This window comes from Dermacentor andersoni, chromosome 7, assembly GCF_023375885.2.
Source record: "Dermacentor andersoni chromosome 7, qqDerAnde1_hic_scaffold, whole genome shotgun sequence".
Lineage (NCBI taxonomy): Eukaryota > Metazoa > Arthropoda > Arachnida > Ixodida > Ixodidae > Dermacentor > Dermacentor andersoni.
This window is the reverse complement of record NC_092820.1, coordinates 20,405,731-20,420,406: the sequence shown is the minus strand read 5'-3', so window position 1 is coordinate 20,420,406 and position 14,676 is coordinate 20,405,731. Positions and strand designations below refer to the sequence as shown.

Genomic DNA, 14,676 nt, shown 5'->3' with positions numbered 1-14,676 from the left:
GGCATATTGCCACTGCACATTTCGTACAAATAAGCAACAGTTCCATGCAGTTTGGTGGTGCTAGGCTGCAATGGCATGACCCTCTGTGGTCGTGAATTGCTGCAGAAGCTGAATGCCAAAGGACAATCACTCTGGCACGTCGCTGCATTGACCAGTCGTAAGAGCATGGACACTACCCTTAAGGAAGAGTTCACGGACCTGTTCATGGAAGAGCTTGGACTTGTCAAAGGGCCACCAGCGCGTCTGCTGATCCGGAACGAAGCAAGGCCCAAATTTTGCAAGGCAGAAAAAGTTCCATTTGAATTGCAATATAAATTTTCGAATGAGCTAGACAGGCTGGTGGCCACGGCAATCTTATCACCCATCACACACTCTGAATAGGCCACACCCAATAGTTTCGGTGCTAAAGAAAAGATGGGGCAGTAAGAATTTGCGGTGACTTCAAGGTCGCATTGAACGCAGTATGCGAAGTAGGACAATATCTGCTGCACGTGATTGACGATATGTTTGCTAATTTGCACAGTGGCTAGCAGTTCAGCATCCTAGACTTAAAAGATGCTTAAATTGAATTCCTTTAGATGAAGACACATGGAAATGGACAGTTATCAACATACACAAGGGATTTTTTCGATACAACAGGCACCTTTTGATATCTCTTCAGTGCTGGCAATATATCAAAAAACAATTGAGAAAATATTGCAAGGGTTATTGAGTGCAAGCATACCTGGATGACGTTCTCGTATCAGAAAAAAAGGGGAGGCACAACAAAAACTTGAAAGCAGTCTTGCACTGCTTCTGTGAGCATGGTATAAAGCTTCGTTCAGAAAAGTGCTGTTTCCAGGAACCATCCGTAACTTATTTTGGACATCACATCGATGGCAAAGGTTAAGTCTGGTTAGTCTGGTTACGGATCACCAGCCGCTGCTGGGCCTGCTAAGACCAGACCGTCAAACGCCCACGATGCCTGCAGCGAGAATTCAAAGATGGGCGCTTTTGTTTGGTGCTTACAAGTATTGTCTGCATTACAAGCCCAGTACACAGCTAGTAACAGCTGATGCACTGAATCATTTGCCTCAACCTTCTCTGCATGAAGTTGGTGCCTAGGAAGATTCGACAGAGCTCATGCGACAGAGCTCATGCTGCACCAGTGGGATGAGCCGGCTATTCCTGTGAAGGAACTACAAGCGTTAACACTGACTGACATCACGCTTTCTGCAGTGTACAGGTACGTCGTCGACGGCTGGCCAGGAAAATCAAGCAGCTATGAACCAGACCTTGCTGAATACCACAAAAAGCGGCAAGAGCTCTCGGTTCATCGGGGGTTGCTGTACAGGGGCCATCGGGTTATAGTGCCAGCAGTGGTCCATATATGAGGCTCTTGAAGTTGTTGCATGCCGCTGATCAGGGAGTTTCTACCGTGGAGGCGGTTGTCAGGTCGAAGTTCTGGTGGCACAGGTTAGATGACGACACTCGGCATGTCTCGAGTTGTAAAAACTGCGTCCAAGCACTGCCAATGCCACCTACGCAGAAACCAGTAAACTGGCCTAAAATGCATGAGAGGTGGTCTAGGCTACTCATCAACTTCGTAGGACCAATTCAAAGCAAAATGTTGTTCGTAGTCATCGACTCACATAGTAAATGGCCAGAAGCCATTCCGTCGTCCAAGGCAACATCCCATAGCATAGGCGAACCCCTGCGCACTCTGTTCAGCCGTTTCAGGTTACCTCGCACGGTTGTCTCAGATAATGGGGTGCAATTATTCAGCCGGGAATTTGTTCAGTTTATGCAGAGAAATGGCATTCATATTTGAACCCCCCCTATCATCCTCAGAGTAACGGAATGGCAGAGCATGCTGTACACACTGTAAAGGACAGCTTGAAGAATGTGGGCGCAATGGACTTGAAAGCATCATTAGCAAGACTTCTATGCCATTATCACAACGCGCCACAAGAATTTGGGCTTTCATCCTTGAAATTTTTTTTGTGTTACAAGCTGCCAACAAGACTTGATATGTGTTTTCCCCCCAGGAGCCTGTCAGCCCCCCCCCAGACGAGTCAGATGGCCAGTATGCAGTGGACGTTCGTGCCAGGTAATACAGTGTATGTTCAAAATTATTGAACCGGAGACAAATGGACTCCTGCCAAGATCGTCAACAGCGGGTTCTAGAGTGGTGTCTGTAGAGATGAACAACAGTGCCATTCACTGGCACACAGACCAGGTTCATAAACGAATGCCCAAAATAACATCCAATGCAGTCCCTAGCAATGGCATGGAGAAGACCAGTACGCCGTCCAGTGACGGAAATGCACCCCTATCAGGAAGTACCAGCGGACGTCACAGATATTCAACCCCAACTGTGTTACTCCACCTATGAAAAAATCCACATAGCATTATGGATTCTAAGAAAAGAGAAATGTGGCAATCTGCAAGACAGCGGTTGCACAAAAGAACACTGCGCATGGTTTGTTACTTTGTTTCTTCCTTCCCCTCCACCCCGTTTTCCTATAAGTTAATGTGTTTGAATAACCTCACGTATCTCGCTGGTCGACGCCTGTCCATCCACTGCGGTGCGGCCTAGCTGCTCGCTTTTGCTCTCAGGACACACCTTTTATGGGATACTTAAGTACTTAATACCGTTGCTTTACCTTGAGACACAGCAAACTTGTAACAGCGCAAAGTGACAAGCAAAATGCTCTCTTCAGATCACAGCTGTGTTACTGCTCATTTCACCTATTTCAGGAACACGAACACCACGGAAAATTTGTGAGAGTTGGCAGGTACACAGAGGCAGGGAGATAGCAATATGGAGTCTAGAGCAAATCCAGGTAACAGATTTTTCTAGTTGAGATTAACCCTTTAGTGACTGGAGGTACAGTGCTAAAGGGCACGCAGGACGACAGAGAAGACAAAAACATGTGCAAGCTCCTTTTGCGCTATACCTCAAGTTATGCAGTGTCAGCTAACTCACCAGCCTGTTTTTTTGAACCTTTAAAGACAGTAATATTTTGTTTTAAACTTGCAAAAAAGTCGCAAATATTTCTGTTTTTTTTTTTTGCATGCAAGCTATTGTGTTGATTAAGTAAAGCAAGAGCAAGCAAGAAGTTTGTGTCAGAAAAAAAATTATTTGTTGTTAAAAAATGAAAAAAGGCCCACCTTCGTTCACACAGTAACGAAGGTGTGCTTTGCTGCACACATGTAGGCTTCACTGTACATTTTGGTGTTTCTTATAAGACAGCTTTAATTTTGCGTATGCAACTACAGCATGCGCTACAAGCTATAGTATAGCGTATGCTAAACAGCGCACGTTTGTTACAACTTTAGTCGCCCTGCGAGATGTTCGGATCTCAGAGGCCATATGCCGTCATTGCGGCTATCTCCCGACTGTAGCGATAGGTAGCGCTGACATCTCGAATGTTTTTTCCGTTAGGCTTCGATTGTTCGAAACGAGAAGCTATCTCAAAAACTATGCAAGGTTATCCACAATATTTCTGTCATCGAAGCAGCCTGAGACTAAGCGAAAGCTGTTTACACAGTGCTTTGCTACAAATGAAGTGAATTTTGCAAGATACACACCAAATTCAATTTGAAGCGGGCATCCAGGACCACCGCCATGTTTCACGCAAACTACACAAACCACAAAAAGTGGCTAACGCTAAATCTGAGAAATAGCGGGCGCATGCTATATGCTATGGGTCATATAGAGTTCTGCGCATATTCAGTAACAACCCGCTATATTATAGGGCACGCAATGGTATAGCGTACATTAAACTAAAACTGTCTATTTACACGCTTCAATACAACGCACTGCCGCAAAACCGTTCTGTCGAAGAAGTCAAGCTCTCAGAATGACCACACTTTCTTAGCTTTTCAGTATGGCTAAGCATTTGCTTGTCCCGTGGAGGATGCAATTCTAGAATAGACAAAGAAAAAAGGCTGTACATACCCCTGTACATACTTACTACCTGTATGTACATATTATGTATGGTATAAGTGACACTCATGCCAGTTTGAAATAGACAACTGGCAACACGACAATAGCAACAACAATGTATATGTTCGCAACTTCGTTCTTCAACAGGCTCCTTGCACCATAGCACAGGGTAACAGATGGGTTCAAATCGTTGTGAGGGCTGCAGAAAAAATACAACAGCACCGAATGAGTCCAGCTTGTTGTCCATCTTTTTTTTTTTTTTTGCCATTAGCTGCTTGTCAAGCTCAGGCCATCTTTCATACAGAAGGGTCAAGCGGAAAGTGTGGAGTCAAGCAGGTTATGCGTAGAGCAGAGAACTACCAGTCTATCAGAGCAATAAGAAAGGCGCCGGATGAGCAGATCTGCATAGGATGAGGTCAGATGACACAGGACAGGGGTAATCAAAGATCCCTAGCAGAGGCTTTCATCCTGCCTTGGACAAAAGTAAACAGATGATGACAGCGATGATAAAGAAGCTGCAGCATACCTTCTTCCTTCAGGAACTGGCTGTACAGCTGCCTCGGCCATTCTTCGCTTGGTTCTCTTTCGCTCTTTGTGGTGTTGACGCTTGGCCCGTCTTTCTCCAGTTGACAAGCTATCACTGGCAGCCTCACCTGACTTGGGTGAGTGGCCTGCCACTGATGCGTCACTCGATTCCTCACTTTCAGACGACTCTTCCTCCTCTGCATCCTGCTGCTGCTCGGGTCTCCTGCAATGCACGCAGCGCTAGCTTTGTCCTTTTTTACACTCCCTTTTCACAACACCTGTTCGGCACTGACCTATGTGTGCCCTCAAGAGGTGCAGGAGGAAATGGCGCCAACCTTTGCCACTTTCCACACGAATCACATCTCACACAAGTTATTGCCAACTATCGACTACACTGCAGAAAGCACAACAAGAGTGCTTATTATTTCAAAGTTAAGGCCCTGCAACACTTCGTTAAGGCCACCATTTTCGCTCTAGATCTATTATCACAATGCCTAAGAAGTAAGGGCAAAAGGAATCATGATAATGAACATACACAAACCCAAGCTATTAGTTGTAGAAATTGCAAAACACAAGTAAAATGAGTTACCCTTGACTAGAATTTTCCCAGCTCTGGATGCCACATTTCATTCCCCATAAAATAGAACTGTGGTGCCCAATGGCAACACAGCATTGATGTTACGTAGCAGAAGTTGGCATGCCACCATTGCCAATCCAGCTTAACTTGTTGATGACGTCATTTCTATGGGTACGGCAACTTCCCCAAGATGGAAGTTGCCACAAGGTGGAAGTTAGTGTGCCGTGTACTCAGCATCCTCATAGCATCATTTCCATGGTTACAACACCTTCCATTTGTTGCAAAATGCAACATAGTAGCTTTTTTCTGAAATACTCCTAATATCATGTGAATCTAAATTGCACATTACACTTATGTAAGACAGTGCAGAGCAGTCAGTGGACATAAAATAATAAGATGATGATGATGATGAGCCCTCTCGGACTGTAACAAGGTGAGTATTTTCACTCAATAAAGAAAGAAATTACAAGCTCACAAAATACAAGTGGCAAAAAAAAATTAAGAATCAAAACTGGAAAGATAACACACAAATAACACAGTTTAGTGGAATATACTGCATATACAAAGACCACATGGCATATGGAACTAATAGCGAACTTGAAGTAAATAAAAAGATGCAATTGCAACATAGAAACAACATTAACAGCACACAAACGGCATACAAGCAGGACAACAGAGCCCCAAATTGAACAAGTAGGAAGTACAATTTCTTTTTAAATATCACTAGAAAATTCATACCTTCAAATACCTCTGTGTTGAGTTTGTTTATCTTCTATTGTTCTGACTAGGAATGATTGCGAAAATGTCGACCCTAGGCATGCAAGGTTTGACAAAATATGTATATGGGCGACCGTAACAAGACAACACCCTGCAGAAGGCCACAAGTATAGGTTGGGACTTTTACTTAACATGCCATTGTACAAGTCACAAAAAAATCTTAACCTCACTATTTTTCTGCATGTAGCAAGTTCCGGAAGGCTAGCCCTGGCGAGAAATGTGGTAACAGATTCACTTCTGATATTTAAAAAATATAAATCACACAGCCAGACACTGTACTGGCTCAATCTGGTTTATTTGAAAGGATCATTTACGGGTCCCAAAATGCCGTCGCATACTCCAATGCAGGTCTAACAGTTATCATGTAAGTATAAAGTTTTAGGTCAGGAGCCGCTTGTCTATATTTACATTGCAGCATTCCAAAATTTCTCTGGGTTTTTCAGTATATGGTATTAACACATCTGCTCCAGCTCAGATCATGTGTGATAGTCACACCGAGATATTCAACCTTCATCGTCTGCTCAATGAATCTATTACGAATTTTATAATCCAATACAAGTGATGATTTCTTAGTTGGAACAGTCATTTCATTTATTTAATTTTGTGAAAGTGCCCAAGAACAGCTTTACACCTAAATACTGGTGCACTTGTTTTACACAAAGCACATAAAACCGAAAAGCAAAACAGAATATCTCAAACAACAGTGGTACAAAGTGCAACAAAAAAATTTTATTAATCAATGACAGAAGTCACATAATGAGCAAATAGTAGAGCAGAATATATCAAGATCATGATGCAAGGTATTCTGCTGCGTTACAAGACGCGTCATAGTGTTAGAGGTGCAAGAGGAATTCACATAGAAAATGCTAAGATTACGCAAGTTAGGGCGAGGCACGCAGAACATTACAGCTGACAGTAACCATGGGCAGGAGAAGTGGTTGTAAATTAGTTTATACAAAAATAAGTAATCACAGTATTTCTGCTCTATTTCTAGAGGTCTAACAATAAACATGCGCAGTACACGATCATAAGCCTAAAATACATGATGTCCAAGAAATCGATCGTACAAGATACGAATGAAACGTTGCTGAATACATTCAATTTTGGCAACATTGGTAAAATTAATACAGTTCTATACAACAGCACTCAACTCTAACTTCAAGCGGACAAAAGAAGAATACAAGAGAATACGGCACTTCACGTTCGTAAACTTTTTAGTCATCTTTGATACGAAGCCTAACTTCCTGTAGGATGCATTAACGATGCTTGAAACATGTTCTTCAAAGTTAGCCGGGAGTCAACCAATATTCCTATCTCGCATGTACAACTCCCTTTTTTCAAAGGAATGTTATCAAGTGAGTATTCATATAGTAAAGAGTACGTTTTGTGATTAAAGGAAACAACAAGTGTCTGAGTTGGATTAACGCACAAAAAGTAGGAAGCACACTGCTCTGACAAGAAATAAAATCTTCCTGTAATAATTCACAATCCTGCTCCGATTCTATTTCACGGTGAAGTTTAATATTGTCAGTGTATAAAAGGAGATGCGAATAATGCAAACATTCTTCAAGGTTATTAAAAAAGATATACAAAAATAATGGGCCTAAGATCGACCCTTGCGGCACACCGTAAGTTGATTCATTAGGTAAAGAGTACTTAGCACCAATGCGAACATAATTTAACCGAGTTGACAGGTAATCTTTAATCAGTATGCACTAATGCCATAACTCAAGAGTTTATGGATAAGAAGATCATGACATACAACATCAGATGCTTTTGACAAGTTGAAGTATGCAGTGCCTAACTATCTTCAATTAGCAGCAGAGGGTCCTGCAGCATCAAGAAAAGAAACAAGGTTTGTTTCTACAGCCCCACCATGAACAAAGCCATGTCGGTATACACAAATCTTATGCTTCAAGAAAAATGACAGATGTGTAAACATTGCTATTTCAAACACTTTTGCAAACGGAGACAAGAGGGACACAGGGCAATAATTTTTGATGTCGCTCATGCTGCCACATTTATGAACTGGCACAACTATTCCATTCTTCCAACAAGGAAAGACACTTGTATGCAAAGCAAGATTAAAGATGTGCGTAAGGAGAGGAACAAGAATAGAACAGCCTTTGATAACAAAACTTGGTATACGGCCGTAATCAAGAGAATACTTTCATTTCAGCTTACTTACGGCTACCACGATATCGTGTTCTGTAAAACTTGAAATCTTAAAATGGTCACTGAAGCTATCCTGCAAGTCACCAGAGCTGGGAGCATGTGCTGTATTTAGGCAAACAGAAGAAAAATGTTCAGCGAATGCATTGGTGATATAGTCACAGTTTCTAAGAATGCCACGAGATGGATTTAGACATCAGGGTGTCTACCAAGTTGACATTTTCAAACTCCCTGAGTTTTCCAGGATTTCCCTGAGTGCCTTCGCAAAATTTCCCCGAGTGACACAGAACTTTGTTTTCTGTCAAAACAGGTTGAATCCATGTCGCCTAATGCAGTCACTTTCTAGTAAGCATGTTAAAAAATAAAGAAACTGCCTAATCCAGTTTGAATAATAAGGAGTAATGTTTACTTTATTCAAAACAGAAAACTGAAGGGAGGGGTTAGCAAAATGCACAACGAATAAAATATCTCTGAAAAAAAAAATATGGTAAAGCCTATTGCTAACTGAGTCGAACATTTTCAAATACGAATAAAAAGAAATGCATACAGAAGCAAATATTTTCGAAAATGAGTTATTTCCATCAACTGATAGCAAACTCATTGGTATTACGCCCAAACTTTGTCACAAGTGAGATTCTCTCTCAACAGCTCGTAAGTCAACCTCAACTGTCCTGACATACTCTCCGCCCGCACACAACGCCTCAGTGTTGCGTTTCACTGCTTTAGAGTTTATTTTGGTTTGGATGAGGGTCACCTGCATCTCGGCGTCAGCCAACGTTTTCCTTTTAGAGCTCAAGCTCCTTCAAAAAAGAAGCAGCGCAGTTCATATCCCGATCATTTCTCAATGCGACGGTTATTTTATGCGAAGCATATTACTAGAGCTCAACCCAGCTCCTCAGGCACGGCGGTGTCGCCTTCAATACCACGTGACGCCGTGACGTCACGACAGAGGAGAAACGGGGCTCGAACTCGCGCTGTCGCTCGCGGCGTCGCCTTCAAGGCTGACCACGTGACACCGTGACGTCACGTCAGAGGAGAAACAGGGCTCCAACTCGCGCCGTCACTCGCGGCGTCGCGGCGGTATATAAGCAGCTGCACTTGTTTCTAGGTGGCTTTGGCTCAACTCTTGCAAGATGGGCTGGGTGGGAATCGAACCAGGGTCTCCGGAGTGTGAGACGGAGACGCTACCACTGAGCCACGAGTATGATGCTTCACAGCGGTACAAAAACGCCTCTAGTGAATGCGGTGTTGCCTTAGAAATGAGCTGTTTCTAAGGTTCAGGCGTGCGTCGCTTGCTCAGGCGCACATTTCGTCGCCGCGCCGAACGCTGCGTTGCTCGATGCTCACCGCGTTCAATGCGGGGCGCGTAGTCGCTGCGCCGTAGCCATTGTCTTACACCCCTTGGCGGGTCGACGGGAACGCTGTCGCGTTCCACTCTTTAAGGCGAAGCAGAGTAACGCATGAGTTGTTTCGTCGTCTAGCCGAACCAAATATAGCCAAGCAACAGCAGTTCACCAGGATAAACAGTGGTTCAACAACTAAAAAAAAGGCTAGTATGCTTCGGATCCTGGGCTTAACCTTAGCTAAGCCACAGCCATTTCTGTTATCGTCCTCGTTCCGCCGCGTGTTCGCCCCACAGACCATTTGAAGCACCCTCTTGGACAGTTGTACAGTCAATGTCCGAGTTTTAGACTCCCTAGGGGCCGCGAAAATGTCTGAAAACATTTATGAAAAAAATGAATGCATGCCTTTTACTGCCTCCAAGGGCAAATCGCAACAGGCACGTCCAAAAAAGCTCTGACGTTCTGCCAGTACATTTATTAAGCATATTGGTTCTCGTACTGTGACAGGAGACGGCGGGTGCGTGCGTGTATGATTAGGGAATGCATACTGTGCCCCGTGACAATTGCCCCTTCCCACGCTTGTTAAGTTTCACTGCAATACTTTACGTATGCTTCACTGCGCAACATTTCTGTGCTGAGGCGAAGCTGCCTTTTGGGAACCGGAATTATGCAATGCGCCATGTTTTCAATGAGCTTCGAAGCCAGTCGCGAGGATTGCAGAGGCAGAGTCTGAAGTGACCACGTACTCCCAAGAAGATCAACCGAAGAACGTTTATTACGAGTATCGCGTGCAATATATAGCACACAGCAAGAAAGAGGGGAAGGGACAAATAGAAAGTAAGGGAAGAAAGTGATTACAGCAGGTGCGCCCAGCTACATAGGCACGTGCGGTGCCATGACGATACAATAGTCTTCTCTTAGGGAGAGAACCTGACAGGAGGACGTCTCGAACGGGTCGACCTTCGTAGTTCCAGGGTTGTGGTCCCATCCGTCGTATTAGCTCTAGCGGTCTTGTCGCTTCCGGCTGAGAGACGCGGCTGCACTTGCTCCGAGTCCTGCACCACCACATGCGGTTGCACTTGGTCCAAGTTTCGTCGCATTAGTTCACCCTCCGGTCCCTCGGCAGTCACCATACGAGACCGATCTGTTGTTTGGACACGTGCTTGAGTCCATGGGTCTCCGAGGCAACCGTAGTTTCACACCCAAATTGGTTTATCCTTCGGCCGTGTCTGGTCAACACCACCTAGATGACTTGGGAAGTCTTTTAGGTGGTGTTGGTCTGGTGTGACCGGGGCACAGCAGACAAAAGTTGCCCAAAACGTTTACGGTCACCCATGACGTCACGTCCGCTATAACCCATGATGTCACATCCGTTCATTTCCATGGCGTCTGTCTTACGGGGCCGGTTGCGCTGCGAAGTGGTCCGTATTCCGTGCCCACTTAGAGCGTGAGTAATTAATATTTCCACGCTATATGCGTGTAATAACAGCTTGAGGCTGTGAGCTGTTCGGTGCGTTACCCCCAGGTACCTTGCGCGCATATTTTGCCTCCTGGCCGCGTCAAATTGCAGCCGGCCTGTAGAATGGGCCGTGGCATCCCTTATAGAGCTGCTCATGTGCATTGTCTCCGTCAGGATCGTCAGTGCGTGCACAGAACTATTCAGTAGTCTGGTTGAGGGAAGGATGCGCGAAAGAACGAGGACGTAAGAAAACACTGGCATGACGATCGTGTTACATCGCGCTTTTTTTCTAAGACCATTTCGCTCGAGCGAGATGGTGTTAGGACAGCATTACTACAGCCTTTTTACAGCTTTGCTGCAGCTCATTTAATCATCAAATGCATTATTTTAATAAGACAAATGGCATCGCTGCGCAGAAGAGCATCTCTTGAAGTTTCCCAACAAGAGCCAGTGCCGCCGTGCCTGCTGCATACACGCTTGCCTTTCCTAACGCAGTTAAGACGCGGCACCAGCTCTGCTACTGCGTGATACAGGGTCACTAAGATAAGAAAATTAAAAAGAACAAACGAAATTAATGCAGAAAATGTGGTCAAACGTTGCCAACCGTAATAAACAGACCGGCCTCGCTAGATAAGTTGAATAAATCGGCGTCCTCAAGTCAGCTTCGCCCCAGTAAACTGGTGCTACGCGGTGAAGCGCACCCAACAGTATTGCAGTGAAGCATGTCAGAAGTGAAGAGTGACTGTTTTCATGCGACATATATGTGTTCCTTAATGATGTACGCGTGAACCCGCCGTCTCCTGTTACATTACTCGCGCCGAGGCGCCTAATAAGTGTACTGGCCGGCCTTCAGCGCTATTTCAGACGTGGCTGTAATGCTTTGAACCGCTGGTTTGTCGACCTCGTAAGCCAGTTGTTTACACGGCCATTTTTTTCTGAACTGTTGATTTCTTCCATAATAGTTATGTTTTTCGTAGTTTCCTGTCCACCTGCTTTGGTCATATGCGAGACAAGATGTTCTCTTTAGCCGAGCCCAGTTTTCGAACGCGAAACGACGCTTTTGCATCAGCATATAGTGCCGTCGCCCATTTACAGTCAATCAATGTCCTTTTGTATGTCACTTGGAAACCACCGAACGCGGGGAACTCACTCGCACGCGGGGCGCTGCATAACTAGCCATGGGATTAGCGTGCCTCTTGGGAAGCTGCTTTGCATCAAAGGCCAGGTACCCTTGCTATGCTTCACCGCAAAACATTTTGTATGTCTAACCGCCTAACATATTTGTACTGTGTTGAAGCTAATCTTACGGAACCGAATTTCGCAACGCTTTTTAGACTCCTGCATCTCTACCAGCCACTACCAAACGCTTGTCGGTACGTCTCTTGGCAAAGGTCCAGCTAAATCTCCCCAGTTGGGAGTGGAGGAGGCTCACATACATGAAAACTGCCAAGGAAAGCAGTTGCCCTGACGAAGGCAAGCTCCCCTGTCGAAACATTAGCACCAGCCTGTTCGACCACTGTTATAACCGCAATATATTTGCGTGTTGCTGTGAAGCATGCCGATATTCGGAAAGATTTACGCGAATCTGGAATGTATGGTTTCATTCAGCAACGAACCTAATGTTCTACTCTCAACAAAGCAGATTTTCGTGGCAGGATGCATGATGTTTTGAGAACTTTTGTTGGCTAAAGCCATACATGCCAGGTTAGCTCTTGTCACAATAATACGCTTTACCGCAATACATAAGAGGCCTCGCTGCAGGACATACCCGCTATAGTTAGCCAAAACCTTACGTGACCATTCACTGCAAAACACATCCTGTATTGCGGTGAATCATAATAAAGCACATTTCCCAGTTAAGAATGTAAAGACCCTTGCCCTTCGTTTTTGTGGCAGCACTTAAGAAAAACATATTGCAACTAAAAATTGCAACATATGATGAAATAACTGAAATAGCTAGGGAGAGTTTAATAAACCAATAAACAGGAAACTGCCAATTCCCATCTTTTTTTAATGCTTTCCTTGACATGTACTCACCTCATAAGTATGACTTCCCTTAATGCTCGAACCTCTGCCTTAATTTCATAATTCCCCATTCTCGCTGCTTTGCTCATGCTGATTAACATCTAGCACAAAGGTTAGGCAAAAGTAGCTGAGCATGTGCAAGTGTTGTGAGGCAAGCTGCCCACATCTGGTAGCTACAAGCCAATTTCTCAGAGTAGATGAAAGGGAAGCCTTGAGGGTAAACCATAGAGAAGACGGATACCTTGGTTCAATCATAACTGAAAACGCCAACATGGAAAAATTGGACAGCCCACAGAATCAGCAGAATTGACATAGTTTGGAAAAACTGAAAGAGGCATTATGATATTTATGTTACACAGGTTCCAGTCAAGTTGAAGATTTTCACTGTCTAATAAACTTATAAGACAATACATTACCAGCAATACTGTATGGAACCTAAACAATTTTAATGAAGTCACCTAGAAGTCAGGATGGAGAAGTGACTGAATTGAGGATGCTAAAATGGATGAGGTGGAGGCAGATTGTGAAGGCAGGTCTTAAAAAATTAACATTCAACACACACTTAAGTTGGCAAAGATTGGACTCAATGTTGAAGAAGAAATGGACTAAGATAATTTATTAGTATACATACATGAGAGAGGAGCAACAATACAGCAGAGATAACTGTCATGCATGAGGAAAGGATGTTAGTCTAAAAATTAACATTTGATCAGAAGAATGGTCATGCATGGGCTCAGGCTCATGTACAATTCTGTATAGTACGCATGATGTCAGAGCTGCATCGCATAAGGAACTGTGGCCTTACATGCCTCGATTATGAAATGATGTGGGCCAAGAGTGGAACAAGGATAGCATCAACAGGGGGCCTCCTCCAAAAGGAGAACGGGAGGGAAACGGGGCGAGAGAAATTTTCTACGCAACAGATACAGTCATGTGAGTCATAGTCATAGAAACCAAGACCCAAGGAGCTGCACAACAAGGTATATACATTCAAATCTCTATATGGTTAAACCTCAGTATAACGAAATTCTCGATATAACGAAGTATTTAACTTTTCATGACCTCTTCTCCATAAAACACCATGCATTTAGAGCCTCAATATAACGAAGTGTGTTTGTGTGCAATTTCAATATAACGAAATTTCGCTTCTGCCGTAGAGGAGTGCCAAGACAATCAATGGTAACTTCCGCGGATGCAGATAGTCAAATGATTGAATTACAAGTGGCTGCTTGCAAACGCACTTCTCAAACTGCGCGCAGCGCGACAAGAACAGCTTGGAGCCGCATTATGTTCCGTATAGATTAGGTCCAAGTGATCAGATATCCTATCGCACCCCGCGCACTTGTCCTTTAGGTGCGAGTGAAAGTGTGCGAGGGTGAGACAAGAAAGATGGTGGCTTTACAAGTGCCGCCTTCCCATGCGAGCAATGGCAAAGTGGGGGAGGAAAACAAGCTCGCGGTAATGCGATCAAATAAGCGCGCGCGAGGGGGCAGAGGGGGGGGGGTGTAAGTTGGCGCGCATCTCGGCCATGACTGCGCGTGGCTGCAAGCGCGGCTGAGCGCATACGCAGCTGCGCACCCTGCTCTAGAGGTAATCTGCTGCCTGTGGAAAGAGCAGGCATGCCAATACGGTGTGGCATCATGTAAGCTGTTTTCCCGCACGTTTAGTATTGAAGGTTGCGCGATCTCGAGTTTTGTTGGCCTGTTGGAACGAGAAGCAGACATAGCATTCGCTCCCAGCTGCCGGCGCTTTTCATGATAGCGTCGTTGCAGTGCAACCGGGCGATGCTTTGGGGGCGGAGTACACGCGAAATCATGGCGTCACTTAATTCTTACCGCTGATGTGAAGATATATCAACGTGGCATGA

General features: G+C 44.6%; 1 protein-coding gene across 3 annotated transcripts in view; it reads right to left on the bottom strand.

Moving 5' to 3' along the window:
• LOC126535661 (nuclear exosome regulator NRDE2) overlaps positions 1-14,676 on the bottom strand; it is a 331,490-nt gene that overhangs the window by 258,436 nt on the left and 58,378 nt on the right. For all 3 annotated transcript variants that reach the window (XM_055073175.2, XM_055073176.2, XM_055073177.2), the window contains one exon: positions 4,458-4,679. In XM_055073175.2, coding sequence (XP_054929150.2) covers positions 4,458-4,679 — 222 coding nt within the window. The remainder of the gene's footprint in view (positions 1-4,457; positions 4,680-14,676) is intronic.